We start from the raw sequence: 21,987 nt of genomic DNA on the forward strand, positions 1-21,987 counted from the left end.
AAAATTTTAGATAAAGGATTAAATGAATAATTGTCATGTTACTTAAACATGAGTTATTGTCCGGGGTGAAAGTAGCTAGAATTTCTTGCCGGAACTCTCCGACGTGAAGGTCGCCACAAAGCCAGAAATTGTATTTATTTATTCATTCTTTCATTTTGGTGGGGAGGGGGGGGGGTCAAACCTCTTAAACTACTGAAATGCAAAGAAAACCGTTTTAGCACAGTCATTTCTATAACACATACAAAAACTGATTTTTCATTTAAAATTGTATTTTTCAACGATTTGCAAAATAAAAGTTTAAACAGCAATAACCCCAACCTCCATCTCCTAATTTTTATTTTCCCTCATTTCCTCACATACTAAATGCCAAATCTCAATTTTAACTACTTAAGAACATAGAATGTATATTAAAATTAAAGTTAATGTAAACATTTTAGTTTTTCTTTAATAATAAAGATATAAGTAACATACATTCAGAAAAATAAGTACAAATGACTTATATTATGTAGAGTGAAATTGAATATATTTTAAAGATCGCGCAAACATTGACTTTTTTTAAATCATAAGGAAATTAATAAGTAGCCTTACATAAATGAACAAGTATAAGTCCAAAGTGCACATTGACAGCTAAGATGTTCTGAACATCCCCATCAGAGCAAATAAAACTAAATATGATGAATAAGCCTCCTCAACCCTTTCGTTGCTCTTAAAGATTTGATCCATTTTAGGTTGCATTGCCCTTTTTTTGTTGCATCCTACAACTTTTTTTTTTTTTTTTAGCTGTTCCAGAAAACATGCACATTTGAACCAATCAGAGCCAGCTACAGTATCTCTGCTGATCACATGTCAGTATGTCAACCAACTGAACGGATAAATGAGTCCAGGCGTTTTGCTTTGCTGCGTGCATTGACACATTGACGTGAATCATCATCAACAGACTCAGATAACTGCAGCAGCTGCGGAAACCTCCATGCCGTCTGTGGAATAAAAAAAATTATAAATATTGGTGGAAACGGATTACGCTACGCAAGCACTTTATAATGCTTGTTGTTAACACTTGTGTATGTAAATTTGATGTTGGTAGATTGTTGTCTTCTTGGAGATTAAATAAATGCGTGTGTGGCAGCTTAGCATTTATTTATTTATTTTATTTTTTTGACATAGCGTTTTGACAGTTGCCGTCACATTTTCGACATCAAAGCATCGTGTACCGGAACAGCATTCCGGCCCTGAATCTTATACCGGAACTGCGTTCTGGCCCTGAATCTTATACCAGAACTGCGTTCCTGACCGTTCTGGCCCACTTTCACCCCTGGTTATTGTCTAAAAATGCATTAACTAATGTTAATTAAGGGACCCTTATTGTAAAGTATTACCATTTATTGTTTAAAATTTTAGATTAAACACAAATAGACACATTTTAAAACATTTATCATTAACACTATTTGATTTTCTTTTCATCAACTATAGAATATTATTGAGGACTTTAACCAGAGTGTACTTATGTTTTGATTCATTTTTTTTTGTAACATGTTATTAATTTTTCTTTTTTCAATGCATTCATCCATTTGTAAAATATATATATATAAGATCAATTATAATAAAAATATGCATAATTATGATTGAGACCAAAAACAATCACTTGTTAACATGTAATAGAACAGGATTGAAGTCTTTCATCTCCTTCGATCCTAAGTGTATTGCGGTACGCTATGTCGTGTACTGGACTATAGTGACTATAGCATCCTCTTCCTGGACTCCAGCGCACTGTATCATCTTGGTCCTGTGACGTCACGCGAGCAGCATCAGCTGTTAGCTCTGCTTGCGTGCGTGTGTGTGTGTGTTTGCGTTTCACTGCTTTAAGCCTTTTCGCTGCCCATCGCGGCCCCGCATTAAGGACAAATATATGAGATCCCCTCTGCTCCCTGAAATGGCGACACAGGAGGTACAGCTCAACGAGACTCTGGCGCATCTGAAAACGGAGTCGGAGTCACTCAAGTCCAAGCTCGAGGAGGAAAGAGCCAAGCTGCACGACGTCGAGCGTGAGTACCGAAAATGGAGAGGCCGCACCGCCCGCCTGCTCTCTCGCTCCTTCGCTCGCCATTCACCCGACAAATCACAGCAGATGTTTGTTTTTCCTCACATCGCAGCGTTTGCTTTTTTGCCACCAAGCGGAGCATTCTCGGCTTGACTTTGAACAGGCTCGATTTCTTCTTCCTACACTCACTAGTGTAACATCCAAACATGCCCTCTGCAGCGTAGCAACAACATCAACGCTAAAAGCATGGATTTTGGATTACATCATGTTGCGTGTGAGATGCTTTTTTGAGGATGAGGACAGAATGAAGCACTAAAAAAAAACTGATTAACCCGTTGATGCCTGAATTGAAATTTAACAAATATACATAAAAAAGCTTTGGTGAATACATAAGTGCTTCAAAATTGCGTTAACGCCTTTACATTTAACCCCATGATGCCTGAATTCATCACTTTCAGCGCTACTGACGATGCTAGACATCCAATCATGTGGAACCATTCATACTAGGGTTGTTCCGATCATGTTTTTTTTCTCCTGATCCGATCCCGATCGTTTTAGTTTGAGTATCTGCCGATCCCGATATTTCCCGAGTCGATTGCTTTTTTTTTGCTCCCGATTCAATTCCAATCATTCCCAATAATTTTTCCCGATCATATACATTTTGGCAATGCATTAAGAAAAAAATGAATAAAACTCAGACGAATATATACATTCAACATACAGTACATAAGTACTGTATTTGTTTATTATGACAATAAATCCTCAAGATGGCATTTACATTATTAAGATTCTTTCTGTGAGAGGGATCCACGGATAGAAAGACTTGTGACTTTGTATATTGTGACTAAATATCGCCATCTTGTGTATTTGTTGAGCTTTCAGTAAATGATACTGAAGGCCATGCCCAAATGCATGATGGGAAGTGGAACCATGACAAGTGGAACCATGACTGTGCGTAGTGCTACCAATTCATATATCTTCTCTACGATGGGATATAACATAAAGTGTTAAGTAATAGATCAATTGCTACCTTGCTTCCCCACATTGCTTCCCATGATATTGCTAATCATAGGGAGAGGGATTGTAAAGCTTTAACCAATTAAAATAAGGCTCCAAAGGCCGCCAAAATTCACTCTACTCACTTTACGCTGCCTTTTATCTCTCTATATAGGCAAAACGGCGCCATTACAGATGGAGCGCGACAATGCGTGAGTGGGTCGTGCAGCGCATGCATTAATTGCGCTGAGTATTTTAACATGATACATTTTTTAAAAAATTAATTACCGCCGTTATTGGGATAAATTTGATAACCCTACCTTAAGCCTAAACTAAAGACTCTGGATAAGTGTAACATATTATGTCCGTAACGTTAAATACAATTAGAAAATGATTTAATTAAAAAAAATATATATATATTTTAAAAAAAAAGGCATGGCCGATATTTTTTTGCCGATTCCGATACTTTTAAAATGACGTGATCGGACCCGATCGAGACATCTCTAATTCATACCAAAGGCATAGGTTTGCATAGGGGCGGTAGGGACATACAGTGTATCACAAAAGTGAGTACACCCCTTGCATTTCTTCAGATATTTAAGTATATCTTTTCATGGGACAACACTGACAAAATGACACTTTGACCCAATTAAAAGTAGTCTGTGTGCAGCCTATATAATAGAGTTAATTTATTTTCCCCTCAAAATAACTCAAAATATAGCCATTAATATCTAAAACCCTGGCAACAAAAGTGCATACACCCCTGTGAAAAAACGTACATCCCTGAATGTCCAAATTGAGTACTGCTTGTTATTTTCCCTTCAAAATGTCATGTGACTCGTTACAGGAGTGCTGTCAGCATTGCTGCAGAGATTGAAGAGGTGGGGGGTCAGTCTGTTAGTGCTCAGATCATACGCCGCACTCTACATCAAATTGGTGCGCATGGCTGTCACCCCAGGAGGAACCCGCTTCTGAAGACGGTACACAAGAAAGCCCACCCGTCTCATCAGACCATAGGACATGGTTCCAGTCATCCATGTGCTTTGTTGACATTTCATCAGCAAACTGTTTGCGGACTTTCTTGTGTACCGTCTTCATAAGAGGCTTCCTCCTGGGGTGACAGCCATGCACACCAATTTGATGTAGAGTGCGGCATATGGTCTAAACACTAACAGGGTGACCCCCACCTCTAAAACATCTACTGACGTCTAGCACCATCATTGGCACCCAATGAGTTAAACATAAATTCAGGCATCCAGGAGTTCAGATATATATACAGTATATTTGTCCATTAGATGCAGACCTAATGCAGTTTTAATCCTCCACTAGATGTTGATTATAAAGAGATTTCATTGCAATGTGTGTGCATTTAGTGCATCAAGTGGCTGAGAAAGTGGAGGGCCTGGGTCAGTTTGTCATGAAGACCAGAAGAACTCTAAAAGGACACGGCAACAAAGTTCTGTGCATGGACTGGTGTAAGGATAAGAGGAGGATTGTCAGCTCCTCCCAGGTAACGCACACGCCTCCATCACATAACTATTCTGGGCTTTTTCATTCATAGATCATTATATTTGTCAAAGAAAATGTTCCAATGATTCACAATTAAAATAAACTCAGTAATTATCATTACAACCTAACATGGTGGTTGTAGTTACACCTGCCACAAGTATTTGACTAATTATTAATCTGCTATTTATGATCGTTGATTAGTTCTTCAGGCACCTTGATGTCAAAATCCTCGTTTTATTTTTATTCCTTAATTTTTTTTTTTCAATTTTAAAAAATGAGGTGGGCAAAACTAAATATTCTCATGTTTGTTGGTTTATATTCATTCATTGATTCATTCATTTTAATTATTTAAATTTTACTGTATTTCTTCAACTAAAATAACAAAAATGGGAAAAAAGAGAATTATTTTTAGTTTAAAAACAAAAAAAGAAATATGAGTGAAACTTACATGACTTCTGTAGTCCTCGAAAGCAGATGGTTATATTTCTAATTCATCAAAATGAGATAGTTGCAAACACTGCTTTTGCTTTAAAGTGCTTACGACAGGATTAAAAAAAAAGTCTTAAATAGCATTATTATATGAATTAGAATCATATTTTGAGTCGATTCGACTATATACAACAATTTGGCAAAGCGCAGATGGTGAGAAATTGGTCTTTTAATCTGCCGTTTAGCCACGTCTACCATTATAGGGCTCTGGCATCCTCAACAGGAGGGCGACGTCGGCAGGGTCATGGTGACATCTGATTTAGAATTCAGCCCATTGAGGGGAATTATTCAGAACGAAGAAAATGCGACGGAGAGAGCCACAAAATGTCTTTGTTTCAGTCTGTCTACTCTAATATTTTTACTAAATATTCTTTTTATCAAAGTATTTTCCCCAATTGTTCAATAAATGGTGTGGTCATAACAAATAAGTCTTGTGCTAAATGGAATATGAAATATTAAAAATGCATTTATTCAGTACGACATGGCAAAATACTCCATAATGGTCAAAACTGTCCACTTTTTGCACCTCCCAAACTATATTTTATGCCACCGGATTTAGTCGGCTTTTCCCTGCCCCAGCTTCAGAGAGCGTAAACAAACCAGGAGGCGTGACAGCTAGCCAACATGCTAACCCAAACCGAGTGATGTTTCAAAGTCTTTTTCTCGGCTTTCGAAGTTTGAAAAATCACACAAAACTACCCAGGATCACGATCGGCAACCCGCCTAGCGGCGAGCAAGTTACAGCTCGTCGGACTTGTTCCCCTGCTGCGGGCAGGAGAGCCCGTTTGCCGGGGGGGGGGAGCTGGACAAACAGGCCAAAGTCGGAGGAACGCATAGCTGCCACATGGTCAAAACGAATATGGCGTAAAATAATGCTTTACTACACGGCGAAGATGTAAACAGTGAGAGAGCGGCGTGCAGTTGTTGTGCAGATAACATGGCAGGATGTGTCTGAGGAGAATTTTTCTACATGTCCGTCCATAATCCAGCTTAAGCGAATTGTCCTTTATTTAGAGAAAGTTTGAAGTGTTTACTTTGTAATCGCTGCATTCGCGGCCATTTTTAACACAAAGTTGCAATTTCTGATCGGGTGGAAAAATTGACAGAACATCAGGCACACGAAGAGGGCAATAAGCCTAGTATTGTGCTTACCCTGCGGGCACACGAAGGACCAAGGGGGGGTGTGCGACAAGCCGCCAGTCGTCGGCCGAGTGGCATTCTCGGTGGACAATCAGCCGCAAAATACAAGCCACCTCCATGATAAAACATGTGCCATGATCCCAGTATTTGACATAATACAAAATGTAGTAGTGGGGCTTGTTTTGGCCAATTTCCGCAGTGAATGGGAACCTTTTGAAACCCAAAAAGCAGGGGTCCCTAAACTACGGCCCGCGGGCCGGATACAGCCCATGGCCACGTTTGGTCCGGCCCCCTGAGAAAATATATATATATATATATATTAGGGCTGTCAAAATTATTGCGTTAACGGGCGTTAATTAATTTTTTAAATTAATCACGTTAAAATATTTGACTCAATTAACGCACTAGGCCCGCTCAGACAGATTTAAATGTCAGTACAGTGAAAGGCCAACTTGTTCATTGTGTTTTATGGAGTTTTTCCGCCCTCTGCTGGCGCTTGGGTGTGACTTGCATATGTTATGTGGCGTAATGTCGCCCTCTGCTGGCGATTCAGTGCAGCTGATTATTTGGGTTACGGCGTGCTTTTCTGACGTGATTATATGTCGACGCTAACTCACACTAATAGACAGTGCTATTCAGACCAGCTAACGTCCGCATCCAGTATTCAGTGGCAGTTCTCATAGCCCCATCACACTGTTTGTGTCTAATACATGCATCGCTTGTGAGTTATATTCCTCCTTTGTTTATATTCATGAGCATTAGATAGTTATTGATGATGTGTATTTGAGTTTGTTCACATATATGGTGAAATGCAGTTACATTGTTAGATGCTTGTGAGCTAATTGGCTAGTGCTACTGCTCAAATGGACACGTGTGTATACATTTTATGTTATTTTGTGATTTATGCAAGTTATTGACACATTGCCTTGTTATTTTCAGTTTTACAAAAATACAAGAAACGTGCTCCTGTCAAAAAAAGACTTCAGTAAAGCCCATGCAACTTTGCCACACCGTCTAATTTCTTTTTGGAACTTATGTTCGCTATCTGTCAATTTGTGTACTCACACACATTGAGGACAGAATAGGGCTACTAGTTTATTTTTTGATTGAAAATTTTACAAATTTTATTAAAATGAAAACATTAAGAGGCGTTTTAATATAACATTTCTATAACTTGTACTAATATTCATCTTTTAAGAACTACAAGTCTTTCTATTCATAGATCCCTTTAACAGAATGTTAATAATGTTAATGCCATCTTGATTTATTGTTATAATAAACAAATACAGTCCTTATGTACCGTATGTTGAATGTATATATCCATCTTGTCTTATCTTTCCATTCCAACAATAATTTACAGAAAAATATGGCATATTTTATAGATGGTTTGAATTGCGATTGATTGCGATTAATTACGATTAATTAATTTTTAAGCTGTAATTAACTCGATTAAAAATTTTAATCGTTTGACAGCCCTAATATATATATATATACTTTTTTTTTTTTTCCCCAATAGTGTTATTTATTTCCTGGCTTTTTTCTGTGAAGAACCCAGAGAGGGTTATTTGGTTATTATCTATTTAATTAATAGTTTTATTTTTATAATATATTATATTATTATTTTTTTTATTTTATTTACTTTTGTTCCGTGAAGAATCCAGAAAGGGTTATTTGATTGTGGCTTTCTGAAAAACAATACATTTTTACATTTAGGCACTCCTGCAATCGTCACACCTTTTCTGTTACAAACTGACCCCGGCCCCCCATCAGAGAAGGGAAAAGTTATGTGGCCCTCACAGGAAAAAGTTTGGGGACCCCCTGCCAAAAAGGCTCACACGGCTCTCCCTGGTGCAGCAACAATTTTCTGCAGCACATTTGGCTGGCGTGATGCGTAAAATAAACAAATTAATCCGCAAAATCAGCTGAATCTGCAGTCCATCTGCATGCTATAAATCAGGGGGAGCCAACTCCGGTCCCTGAGGGCCCCTATCCAGCTTGTTTTCCATGTCTCCCTCCTTTAAAACACCTGAATCAAATGATCAGCTCATCAGTAAGCTCTGCAGGAGCCTGATAACGATCCTGATTATTTGAGTCAGGTGTGTTGGAGGAGGGAGACATGGAAAACAAGCTGGATAGGGGCCCTTGAGGACCGACGTTGGCTACCCTTGCTATAAAGCAATGCTGTATTGTGAGATGCTGACCCGGGTGATGTCACATTCGCATTCATCCTAAACCCGAGACTGGACCCGGAATTTACTCATTTTCATGGCGCGGGATTCAAAAATTGAATATATACTGTAATACGATCGCTTCCACACACATCCAAGCGGTCCATTTCATTCAGGAGCATAAAAGACTGCGTGAAATATGAAATAAACATGCTTTTTGGTGTCATACGCACTTTAACCGACACAATTAATCGACCACTCGTCAACATGTTGACGCTCAAATTAATCTGCTAAAGCTGCTGCCCCTGCGACCCGATCCCGGAATAAGCGGTAGATATTGGATGAATAGATGGATGGATGGATGGATGGACAAAAAAAAAAAAAAATCTAGATTAAAAAAAAAATAAAAAATTTAATCATGTTAATTTAGGAAAAAAAAGAAACATCTGGAAATATTTTTTTTATATTTAGAGAATATTTGAGAATTTAGATTTTTAAATTGGAAAAAAAAAACAAAAAAACAAAAAACAAAAGGACAAACAGTAAATATTCTCTGATTTCTGTAGTTCTCAATGAAAGCTGATTATTATCTTTGTAATCAATCAAACATATGCTCTTCCTTCGGAAAACAATGAGAGTAATACACAGTAATGGTAAATACTGTAATGTGATTTTTATGAGGTGATTGACTCATCTCAAATAATCTATGCTTAGTCAGCTGTCGAAATAATCGTTTGCGGCAGGGCAAGTTGCTGTCAACACATTGATCACAAGTCATTCTTGAAGCTGGCAAAATTAAAAAATGTTGATAAATATCAGCGCATTTTGAGATATCAAGACCCACAGAACACTGTGTTTTATGTACTATATTTTTCAGACTATAAGTCGCAGTTTGTTTGTTATTTTTTCATAGTTTGGCCGGGGGTGTGGCTTGTATTCTGGAGCTACTTATGTGTGAAATTAACGCATATTGTATCATTTCACATGTTATTTCCACACTAAACCGCAAGAGGGTGCTGAAGGCCTATGTTTCAACATTGGGGGTAACTTGTAAACACAAATAAAAACAACTGAAAAGGGCAGCGAAAAGAAAAACATATTCTGCAGATTACAAGTAATGAAATATGTAACCAAAAACGGTCATCGAGCAGCAGAAAGAAAGTTTAGAGTTAACTTATAAGGGTCTGGCGAAATGCGGAGGTTACTCTGTCGCAGGGCCGGCCCAGGCCATTTGGGGGCCCTAAGCAAAATAATGCAAAGGGGCCCATATTTTTGACCCACCATTTCGTCACAGTGTACTGTGAAACCCATACATGCAATCCAACCCATACGTCCATATTTTGTATATTAATCAGATTTTGTGTCACTGCATACTTCAAACTTGTCACCCCAAATGATTGTCAGCACTTACAGTAGATAGCGCCTAACCTTTTTCTAAAAGAGGAAAGAAAGAACTTAAGGAAGAACTTATATTTTTTTAAGCTTGTAATCAAGTATCAAAACTCACAAAAGTCAAATAAAGCAAACTGTAGTAAACAAAATAGAATATAAATTAAACAATTGGGGGGGGCCCTAGTGGTCAGGGGCCCTAAGCAGTTGCATAGTCTGCGTATAGGCTGGGCCGGCCCTGCTCTGTTGTTGTCTATCCTTTTTTTATTTTGTATTGCCTTTCAAGATGGCATGTCTGTTGTCCGTTTTGGATTTTATCAAATAAATTTCCCCCCAAAATGTGACTTATACTCCGGTGTGACTTATGTGTTTTTTTTCCCTCTTTATTGCGTATTTTTTTCTCTGGTGCGAATTCTAACATTTCATTTGATGATCCAGGTTTGGAAAACAGACAAACGAAAATGTGAATAAATTGTGAAGCTTTTCTACTTGTTTCTCAAAATACAGGATGGCAAAGTGATCGTGTGGGATGCCTTCACCACCAATAAGGTAACTACTAGTCTTTTTAACATAGCGTACTAAATAAAACATGAAGCACCTTTTATGCCACGCTCAACATTATGGATGTCCTTAACGGCTCTTTGGCTCTCAGGTCTTGAAATAAAATTCTTCAGTGAAGCATTATTTTTGTGAAAGTGCTGAAGAAATAAATATAGATTGATGTTTTGTTTAGTCACAGACGAATATATGCATTGTATTCTCAGGTTTATCTCAGTCCAAACACTGTTCTGAAATTGCCATTTCATGGATAAAGTGTATCGAGAAGTGTTTCATGTTGTAGTAGCTACAGAAGTTGTGTTTGATGCTCTCTGAAGTAGCTTGGTTTGTTTTGATGTTGATCAGGAGCACGCTGTGACAATGCCTTGCACCTGGGTGATGGCCTGCGCTTATGCCCCATCCGGCTGCGCTGTAGCTTGTGGGTAAGTACTGCGAGACCTGATCAGATTTCGGTATGAGCACAGAGCTTCTGATGCATTTCACTGTGAAATATCACACAAAGGAAACATCATCCATTCATCCATTTTGTATAGCCCTTGTCCTCGTTAAGAAGGAGGCACCATGGATTGAATGTCAGCCAATCACAGGGCACATATGGACAAACAAGCGTTCACACTCAGCTTCACACCAATGGACAATTTAGAGTCTTCAGTAGACCAAAAGCTTGGTGCACACGTAAAGCTAACAAAGTTGTTTTTGTCATGATTTTGCTCCTCCCACATCAGGGACAACAATCTTGTGTCTCATGTAATGTATTATCCTATCAGATAATCCTGTGGTTAAATCTGAATTAGAAGATCATAATTATTAAGTAATTCAATTCTTTGCCTCTCATCATAATGGCCTTTATCATTGTAATTTATCAGGGGAAAATATAATGTATATATATGTATAAAAAATATATGTATGAAGTAGGGTTGTTCCGATCATGTTTTTTTGCTCCCGATCCGATCCCGATCGTTTTAGTTTGAGTATCTGCCGATCCCGATATTTCCTGATCGGATTGTTTTTTTTTTTTTTTTTTTGTGCTCCCGATTCAATTCCAATCATTCCTGATAATTTTTCCCAATCATATACATTTTGGCAATGCATTAAGAAAAAAATGAATAAAACTCGGACGAATATATACATTCAACATACAGTACATAAGTACTTTATTTGTTTATTATGACAATAAATCCTTAAGATGGCATTTACATTATTAACATTCTTTCTGTGAGAGGGATCCACGGATAGAAAGACTTGTAATTCTTAAAGGATAAATGTGACTTTGTATATTGTGACTAAATATTGCCATCTAGTGTATTTGTTGAGCTTTCAGTAAATGATACTGTAGCCATTTAACTGTTCTGCCCAAATGCATGATGGGAAGTGCAACCATGACCGTGCTTAGTGGCACCGATTGATAAATCTTCTCTGCGTTGGGAAGTAACATAGGGTTTTAAGGAAAAGATCAACCATTACCGTTCTTCCCCATATTGCTTTCCACTATATTTCTAATTGTTGAGAGAGGGATAGTAAGGCTGTAGCCAATTAAAAAGAGGCTCCAAAGACTGCCAAAATTCTCTCTACTCATTTTACGCTGCCTTTTATCTCTCTATATAGGTAGAACGTCGCCATTACAGATTGAGCGCGACAATGCGTGAGTGGGTCGTGCAGCGCATGCGTCAATTGCATGAAATATTTTAATGTGATTAATTTCAAAAAAAAGTAATTACCGCCGTTTACGCAATAAATTTGATAGCCCTACCTTAAGCCAAAACTAAAGACTCTGGATGAATGTAAGACATTTTGTCTGTAACGTTAAATACAATTAGAAAACGATTTAATTAAAAAAATAAAATAAAACAAAAAAAGGCATGTCCGATATTTTATTGCCGATTCCGATACTTTGAAAATGACGTGATCGGACCTGATCGATTGGGATGCCATCTTTAATATGAAGGATAGGCTCTAAATTCTGTTTTTGTTTTTTTTGACCTCACATATCTTAACTCCATTGATGGGAAAAAATGTCCAATCCATTTTAACAGGTAGAGGCTGGAAGCAGTCGAATGATCGCTTCCAACCCCCCCAGTGGAAATGGATTGGACGTTCTCATTAATAGGTGTTTTCAATATCAATTTCCTTCTTTCACTAACGACTACACTACATACTCCTTGACCTGAATGGTAGGGGATGACTTACAGTAAGCTAATGATAACTTTAAAAGAGATGTCCCCCCGGGGGGTGGGGGTATGGTGTCTCCGATCCCTTGCCGCCCCGCGGCAGGCTTTTAGCGCTCTCCTGCATCCACCTTCCCTTCTCTTTTCTGCCTTGGTGTCCTCCTTGTGCTCCGGCGCGGGTCGCTGGCTGGGTGCCGGTGGGTCTGCTAGCCAATTAATTGGCAGTGTGAGCTGTGGAGGTCCCGCAGTGTGCCGTGCCGGTTGGGGGACTGCGGCAATCAGTCATGGGCCGGGTGGGGGTGGTGGCGCGTCCCCTCATACCATCCCTGAAGACTGGTTGATGGGGGCGCGGATGGTCCGGGGGACCACCATGGATCCCGGGGGATGACGGCGGGCCACTTGCTGGCGTTGCGGGAGGAGAGATATGCTGCGCTGCACCCCCCCCCCCCCAATTGGTTGGGGAAGGGCCGTGGCCCTGGGGCGGCATTTCCACTCGTCTGCAGGACTACCACATGTCTGATGGGATTCACGCATGACTAGGTGCAATTAGACACACTCAAGTAGAGAAACTTGGTGTCAGGATTCGTGATGAGGCAGCATAGAATAGGATAACAACGTATCCACACTCACAAGGGATAACCCTGTTGCAATATGCAATAATTCCATTTATTGCGCGATAAATAAAAATGAAGGCGGTAATTTTTCCGCTGCGATTTATCGCCTTGCGTGCACGTGCGTGCGCGCGTGTGGCAGACGTGCTGTTAAAAGTTCGGATTCCTCGTTACTAACTGCGCAAAATGAATCTTCGTTCCAGGTCCGGTTCCCATTATATCCTATTGTTCAACGTATACCAGCCGCGTCAGTGCTCCGGAGTGACTGTGGACCATCTATGGCGCGCCGGTGTTGTTGACGTGTGGGCGCTCCCGTCAGGAGTGACATTTCACGCGGGGCGGCTATTTTTCGGCACAACGCCGGATATTTACAACGAAGTCCGCCAAAACATTGTTACCGACTTGGCTGCTACGAACAACCTCGCTTTGACAACGAACAGCTGAATGAAATTAAGAGCGCTGTGCTTCAAACTTATCCTGTTTATGAAAGTCGATTGTCATATGCTGGTGTTGTGTAGTAATGAGCAGACCCTTTTTCAGATCAGTAAGAAGTAAGCACATAAATATTATGCACTAAATGCACTAATTATTTTTTTAACAGAGCATTAAATATATTGAATCGGATCGAAAATCAAAAGTCGTACCTAACCATGACTTAACTGTATCGTTGCATCCCTATGGAACACCATTGCAGAAGCTATGACGGGAAAAGTTTTTATTTGCCTAAATGCGTAAGTTATTAAGTGCAATTAAAAAAAAAAAATTTAAACACATTTTATTTATTCTGTGTTTCTGTGCGGTATCAATATTGTTGTTTTTTACTTAAGAGGCATGGTCTATTGTTTTTAGTTTTGATTTCTTAAAAAGTATTTTTGAATTTAAGAGTAAATATTTATCGCGTTTAAATGGGTGTACTTGCTCTATTAATATATACTGTATTCTCACTGTGTTATTGTAAATTGGTTAAAAAAAATTGGGGGGGGGGGCAATAATATCACATATCGCAATAATTTATGAGAACACTAGCGACAGGCCTAACAAGGGATTCACCCAAATACTGGATTTTACACCTCACATGGCTGATTTGTGTACACTTCACCCTTCCAATCGCTTCTTTTTTTCTGCGACCCCCCACCCACCCACCATCCCCCCGCCGCCCATTTCTCCTTTGTCATCAGGCCATGATGACATGATGTCAACCGGAAATACAACTAGTCAACAATAACACCAACATATTCATAGTTAGTGTATGCTTTCAATGTATTTCTTGTTGTTGTTTGTGCTTTTTCTGTCACTTTCCTCTCTTTTTTTCTGTCCCCCCATAACCCCTTCCTGTTCGCTGCTTTCTCCTAATAAACAAAACACATTGAATAATCACTATGGGAGTATGTCATACTCTCATGCGAGACATTAAAACTATTCAGACCAATAGGACACTCAGATTCCCATTCTCCGTGTCAAGCAGCTGAACAAGACAGGTTTAAAAAAAAAATTGAATAGATGTCCACTGTAGTGACCACTGTCCCTGAAAGTGTTAAAACAAACAACTACTCGAAACCTCTAGTTGGTATTTAGCTATCTTTCCATTTGTGTAAAAATATGCGTGATACTGGGCTGCTTCTGTTTACATTGGATACTTTTGTGTTTGATGTCAATTCAAAATAGAGTGAGGAGGGAAAACGGGCCAAAATAAGAAGGGCGCGAGCTAAAATCAATAGAAATGATCAATGACTTAAATAATTAGGAAGTGACAAGTAAATGTCTGAAAATGAACTGGAAGTGTCAGTGGGAGTTTAACAGCCAGCAGAGCAAAGCATCCCCACACATTTTCTCCAGGAATTGCATTTTCTAATATTATTTGTGAAATGATCATCAAATGATGAAAAAGGTTGTATCTCATGGCATGTGGGTATCATGATATAAAATGGATTGATGTTTGATTTACTTTTGACTAGAGGTCGACCAATATTGGATTTTAAAAGGCCGACGCTGATACCGATTAAAAAAAAAAAAAAAAAAAAAAAGTCAACCAACGGCCAATGTCTAAAACTAATTTTGTAAGCCGATAATTAGGGCTGTAATACTTTGTTTTAAAGCACTTTGATTATGAAAAGTAAATGAAACACTCATTATACAGTCCCTGACAAAAGTCTCGTGGCTTATCCATTTTGTAGAAACAATTGCTAATAACCTGACTTTTAATTATACAATTGGTTTCAAAAATGGCTCATATGAAAGCTAAGACCCTCCCAAATGATGTTGAATGTACAAAAATATATTTGTTTCACTGAAAAAAGATTTATCATTTAATGAAGACATGAAGATCAAAGTTGTGTCGCCTACAGAAAGTAGTGTGAAAATTGAACAAAAAATGTACTTATGTTACATAACATAAGCGAATTAAGTAGTGGTGCTGTGAGATCCAAATTTAATATTTTGTATGACTTCCATGGGCTTCAGCAAGGATTCATACAATTTATTGATGAAGTGATCAGGAACATCAAAGAAAGCAGTCTTGGATGCCTCCCAGAGTTCATCAACATTTTTGGGTTTCGTCTTCCATGCTTCCTCTTTCATCCTACCCCAGACAGGCTCAATTATGTTCATGTCTGGTGACTGGGCTGGCCAGTCCTGGAGGATCTTGATCTTCTTTGCCTTGAGGAACTTTGAGGTTGAGATTTAAGTATGCGATGGAGCACCATCGTGCTGCAGAATTTGTCCCTTTTTATGGTTAGGAATGTAAGAGGCAGCTACGATTTGTTTAAATTTCAGACTATTTATATTGCCTTCCACTCTGCAGATCTCTCCCACACACCCATACTGGATGTAACCCCAGACCATGATTTTGCCACCAACTAACTTCACTGTTTTCTGAGTGAATCTCGGATCCATGCGGCCTCCAGTTGGTCTCCTGCAATATTTGCAGCGACTGTGGTGTAATTCAATGGAAGATTCATCTGAAAAATCCACCTTTTGCCACAAAACAGTGAAGTTTGGTGGTGGCAAAATCATAGTCTGGGGTTACAGCCAGTATAGGGGTGTGCGAGAGATCTGCAGGGTGGATGGCGACATAAATAGTCTGAAATATCAACAAATCTTAGCTGCCTCATACATTCCTAACCATAAAAAGGGACAACTCCTGCAGCAGCATGGTGCTCCATCGCATACTTCAATCAAGATCCTCCAGGACCGGCCAGCCCAGTCACCAGACATGAACAGGATGAAAGAGGAAGCATGGAAGACGAAACCCAAAAATGTTGATGAACTCTGGGAGGCATGCAAGACTGCTTTCTTTGATGTTCCTGATCACTTCATCAATAAATTGTATGAATCCTTGCTGAAGCCCGTGGAAGTCATACAAAATATTAAATTTGGATCTCACAGCACCACTACTTAATTCGCTTGTGTTATGTAACATATTTTCGTATTTGAAGTACATTATTTGTTCAATTTTCACACTACTTTCTGTAGGCAACAAAACTTTTGTCTTGCCAACATTTGATCTTCATGTCTTCATTAAATGATAAATCTTTTTTCAGTGAAACAAATATATTTTTGTACATTCAACATCATTTGGGAGGGTCTTAGCTTTCATATGAACCATTTCTGAAACCAATTGAATAATTAAAAGTCAGGTTATTAGCACTTGTTTTGACAAAATGGATAAGCAACAAGACTTTTTTCTGGGACTGTATGTATAAATGTACACTGTATATTAAAAGTTAAATTTTTGTTAGGCTACTTCATTTTGTACATTGCCAAATTTATAACGTCTTAATCATTTTTTTTCTTCTAAATCTACTCAAATAAATTTCTTCATTTTATTTTGAATGTTTAAGACGAGTTAACAGATTAATGTGTCAGATTATTCCACTTACTTTAAGTAAGTATTACTATTTGTTCTTATTAAGCTTATACATCTAAAAGTTGGTGATTTATCGCCTAAATCAAGAGAAAATTGCTTTCAAATAATGTTACTATATCTATTCTTGAATTAACCAACACTTAAATATATATATATATATATATATATATATATATATATATATATATATATATATATATATATATTAGATTAAATACACTAATTTATTGATTAAAACAGTATTTTAGGCTTATTTTCAGATAGCTATTTTTCTTATTTCAAAAAAATCTAAGTAAGTAAAATTTACTTGAAGAACTGGCATATAATTTCACTTATTTCTAGTAGTTTTAAACTGAAAACAAAGGAATTTAGTTTTAAATAGATGTGTTTCTGCAGTGTACACTGGCAGGTAGGTGGTGCAAAATCCCAATTAACAAATATCACCACCCAAACAATGAATTTAACAATTATCCTATTGTAGCAGCTTTATATCGGCTGATAGTCGATAAAGAAAAAAGTCCACATATCGCCCCGATATATCAGGTTTATTATCAGATTATCGGTCGAACTTTAGTTTCAACTCGAGGCTTTGTCTCCTGGTTGAATTGCTTCTGTGTTCCATCTCAGTGGCCTGGACAACAAATGTTCCGTTTATCCTCTGTCCTTGGACAAGAACGAGAACTTGGCTGCGAAGAAGAAGTCGGTCGCCATGCACACAAACTACTTGTCCGCTTGTAGCTTCACTAACTCGGACATGCAGGTGATATTGTGCAAGTCTCCAATCGTTCTCCAAATAATGTTATTTCACATCAACAATTGACCTCACTGATTTTTCTCCATCCATTTGGTTTCGAAGATCCTGACTTCCAGCGGGGATGGCACGTGTGCATTATGGGATGTCGAGAGCGGACAGTTGTTGCAGAGCTTCCATGGTCACGCAGCAGACGTGCTGTGTCTGGATTTGGCACCCTCCGAGACTGGGAACACTTTTGTCTCTGGGGTGAGGAAATTTTTTGAGTAAATTAGTCCTGACTTTTTGGGGAAATTAAATTTTTTTTTTTTTTTTTTACAATGGGTTTTACTACTGTTATCCTTTTAGGGCTGCGATAAGAAGGCGAACGTGTGGGACATGCGCTCAGGACAGTGCATCCAGTCGTTTGAAACCCACGAATCGGACATCAATAGCGTGCGGTGAGTCACAAAATGATTTGCCCATTATTCTTCAAGAGAATATACAGTGGGGCAAATAAGTATTTAGTCAACCACTAATTGTGCAAGTTCTCCCTCTTGAAAATATTAGCGAGGCCTGTAATTGTCAACATGGGTAAACCTCAACCATGAGAGACAGAATGTGGAAAAAAAAGAATTTTAAAGAATTTATTTGCAAATCATGATGGAAAATAAGTATTTGGTCAATACCAAAAGTTCATCTCAATACTTTGTTATGTACCCTTTGTTGGCAATAACGGCAGCCAAACATTTTCTTTAACTCTTCACAAGCTTTTCACACACTGTTGCTGGTATTTTGGCCCATTCCTCCATGCAGATCTCCTCTACAGCAGTGATGTTTTGGGGCTGTCGTTGGGCAACACCGACTTTCAACTCCCTCCACAGATGTTCTATGAGATCTGGACACTGGCGAGGCCACTCCAGCACCTTGAAATGCTTCTTACGAAGCCACGCCTTTGTTGCCCTGGCTGTGTGTTTGGGATCATTGTAATGCTAAAAGGCCCAGCCACATCTCATTTTCAATGCCCTTGCTAATGGAAGGAGATTTTCACTCAAAATATCTCGATACATGGCCCCATTCATTCTTTCCTTTACACAGATCAGTTGTCGTGGTCCCTTTGCAGAAAAACAGCCCCAAAGTATGATGTTTCCACCCCCATGCTTCACAGTGCGTATAATGTTCTTCGGATGTAATTCAGTATTCTTTCTCCTCCAAACACGAGAACCTGTTGTTTCCACCAAAAAGTTGTAGTTTGGTTTCATCTGACCATGACACATTCTCCCAGTCCTCTTCTGGATCATCCAAATGCTCTCTAGCGAACCGCAGACGGGCCTGGATGTGTACTGGCTTCAGCAGGGGGACACGTCTGGCAGTGCAGGATTTGAGTCCCTGGCGGCGCATTGTGTTACAGATAGTAGCCTTTGTTAATGTGGTTCCAACTCACTGTAGGTCATTCACTAGTTCGACCTCTTTGACAGCCAGAAATCTTGCTTGTTTGTAGGTGACCAAATACTTATTTTCCACTCTAATTTGGAAATAAATTATTTAAAAATCAAACAATGTGATTTTCTGTTTTTTTTTTTCCACATTCTGTATTTCATGGTTGAGGTTTACCCATGTTGACAATTACAGTCCTCTCTAATATTTTCAAGTGGGAGAACTTGCACAATTAGTGGTTGACTAAATACTTATTTGCCCCACTGTATTAATACTGCTTCCCTCTTTTGCTGGCTCTTTGAACAGTTACTATCCCAGCGGAGATGCATTTGCCTCTGGCTCGGATGATGCTACGGTAGGTAGCATTTACATTAATATCAAACAAATAGTGAAAGAAATTTGTCCATATTTCAATTTGTCGAGAGTTTGTTGACGCTTCTTTTCCAGTGCCGATTGTATGACTTGAGAGCAGACCGAGAAGTAGCTATCTATTCTAAAGAGAGCATCATATTTGGAGTATCAAGTGTTGATTTCTCTCTCAGTGGTAAGTTTTGTTTTTTCATGATATTTTGTTCTAGCAACGTAAATGCATCGTCAACATATTTGCGCGTCCTTCCCCCTAGGCCGGCTTCTTTTCGGTGGTTACAACGACTACACCATTAACGTCTGGGATGTTCTCAAAGGAACACGCGTGTCTATTCTGTTCGGACACGAGAACCGTGTCAGTACGTTGCGGGTTTCCCCAGATGGGACGGCCTTTTGCACGGGCTCCTGGGACCACACTCTTCGGGTAAAATGAGGATTTTTGCTTTTCATGTTTTGGTTTCCCATGATTTTTTCGTAACCGGGCATGTTTTTACTTTCAGATCTGGGCTTGAGGACTCAGACAACCAAGTCAGACAGAATGGAGGCCCTTTCTGTTTGCTAACGTACAATCACAGAAATGGACTCTCGCTTTGTGGTTGTACATATCAAAAGCATTGTTTGTACTTTAGTCTCACATCCAGGTGAAATTAACATATCACTGAGAACAATTAAGCCAAATGACATGTTCCTATCATAGTATGTTTGGATAAAAACAGACAGCAAAGAAGGACCTAAGATTATATTAAAAGATGTGAAATGTATTTGGTGAATAAACAACACTTGTAGTGAATAGCATTGTAGAATAGAAGTGACACAATAAAGTGATGTGTTGTATGTGCCACATAAAGGGCATTGTTTATTTATTACTAACTGTTTTGCACAAAAATATGATGTAGGAAATGGAAAATGGTATGAGAAAATAAAGATTTGATTGATTTTGCTGATGATATACAATACAGTGTTATGTAAGTGCAAGAAAGCAAATTGATGTCCATAACATGTTCCCACAAAAGCATCTGTCATTCATCAAAGAAACTTAACTGCCACTATCATAGAAAACAAAGCACATTTTAAAATTACAACTGACATGATATATAGTTTTCCTCCATCACTGAGTTTTGTTTCCCGCCATGTAAAGTAAACCACAGAAGCTCAATGTGCATATCCCGTCACTGCAGACACCCTGTACATACAGTTTGTGTGTGGTCCACACTAGATATCGAAATGCTAATAAATGGAATGAACTCATTTCCATGCAGTTGTCCAATTGATGTAATTTCATATAAAATGTAATTATTTTATTGTAGTTTAGTGTACAGTTATACAATTGACTGTTTATCAATATATATATATATATATACACACATAATAAACTGAATTTGAATATCACAGGTGTGAAAAAGTTTTTATCTGATATATTCTTTTTTGGCAACCAGTTCCATACTAAAATATTTGCTTGCCATCATTTTCCAAATAGTTATGATTTCTAAATTTATGAATAAATAAAATCTCTTAATTGCAAAAAATAATAATAATAATGATAATAAGACAAAAGCGAACATCCTATAAAGGAGATTTTTTCCTGATCTCAAACATTTGAATTTTTGTTTCAGCAAAATGATGGTGAGGTCATAATATATTTATACAATACTACATACAACTACGATTTAGCATTGTTGTCCATAATTACAAATAAACCTTATATACAGTATACAAATAATCAAGGACGTAGGACAATAAGGACATTACACTACCAACTTATCAGGATGTTCAAATTGTCCCCACCAACTTTTAAACAACCATATTTGCATTATATAATGACTTCAGTTCTATAGGTAATTTAGATAGTCTTCCCATATGTTGTACGGATAGAATTGTGAATTACAGTACTTTACAGTACTTTCATTATGTTGAGACTTACATTGATGCCTTTTCACTTGCTGAATGTGCCAGTTCAATTTTTCCCCTCAAACGCAAGTTTGATTGGTTGATGACTTGATCCCCCCCTTCCTACCCCCCCCCCCACACACACACATGCAATCACAGCCCCGAGACAAATATAACATTCACAGCCTCGAGACAAATATAACATGCTGATCCTCTGCCCCCTTCGATGACGAGGAATATTAGAAGTTTTTCCCCCCGCTAGCAACAGCCGCTGTAAGTAATGTAGAAAGACGTCAATGTTCTGGAAGTGGGGAACACACCACTAATTTTGCTACTGAAAGTCTGACCTGCCTCAGAGTTAGCATAACTTTAATCTGCGAATTTCTCGAATTCAAGGAGGAAGCTGCTTTGAAAGAAATGCCCTCCTAGATGTTTTTTTTTTTTTTTTTTTTTTAAACCTGTCCTGTTCAGCTGTTTGACACGGAGAATGGAAGTCTAAGTGTCCGGTTGGTCTGAACAGTTTTAATGTTTCACATTGAGAGTATGACATACTCCCATTGCGATCATTCAACATACCTCATTTATTATGACAAAGCAGCGAACAGGAAGGGGTTATGGGGGAACAGAAGAAAAGAAACA

The 21,987-nt window shown here is 38.4% G+C and overlaps 1 protein-coding gene across 1 annotated transcript; it reads left to right on the forward strand.

Moving 5' to 3' along the window:
- Positions 1-1,782: 1,782 nt before the first annotated feature.
- gnb5a (guanine nucleotide binding protein (G protein), beta 5a) lies at positions 1,783-20,808 on the forward strand. The gene is made up of 11 exons (XM_057837668.1): positions 1,783-2,042; positions 4,408-4,544; positions 10,237-10,278; positions 10,633-10,709; positions 17,556-17,688; positions 17,785-17,928; positions 18,028-18,119; positions 19,402-19,450; positions 19,543-19,639; positions 19,719-19,885; positions 19,962-20,808. Exons 1-11 carry the CDS (start codon positions 1,907-1,909, stop codon positions 19,971-19,973), a joined length of 1,086 nt encoding a protein of 361 aa, XP_057693651.1. The 5' UTR covers positions 1,783-1,906; the 3' UTR covers positions 19,974-20,808.
- The last annotated feature ends 1,179 nt before the right edge of the window (positions 20,809-21,987 follow it).

The sequence above is a fragment of the Corythoichthys intestinalis genome, chromosome 5 (genome assembly GCF_030265065.1).
Source record: "Corythoichthys intestinalis isolate RoL2023-P3 chromosome 5, ASM3026506v1, whole genome shotgun sequence".
NCBI classification, from domain to species: Eukaryota; Metazoa; Chordata; class Actinopteri; order Syngnathiformes; family Syngnathidae; genus Corythoichthys; species Corythoichthys intestinalis.

What these genes read in the sequence shown, in the direction of transcription:
- gnb5a (XM_057837668.1), top strand. Translation starts at nt 1,907, where the DNA reads ATGAGATCCCCTCTGCTCCCTGAAATGGCGACACAGGAGGTACAGCTC. An exon ending in TCACTAACTCGGACATGCAG is followed by an intron (nt 17,689 to 17,784) that starts GTGATATTGTGC and finishes TTGGTTTCGAAG; the next exon opens with ATCCTGACTTCCAGCGGGGA. An exon ending in CTGGCTCGGATGATGCTACG is followed by an intron (nt 19,451 to 19,542) that starts GTAGGTAGCATT and finishes CTTCTTTTCCAG; the next exon opens with TGCCGATTGTATGACTTGAG.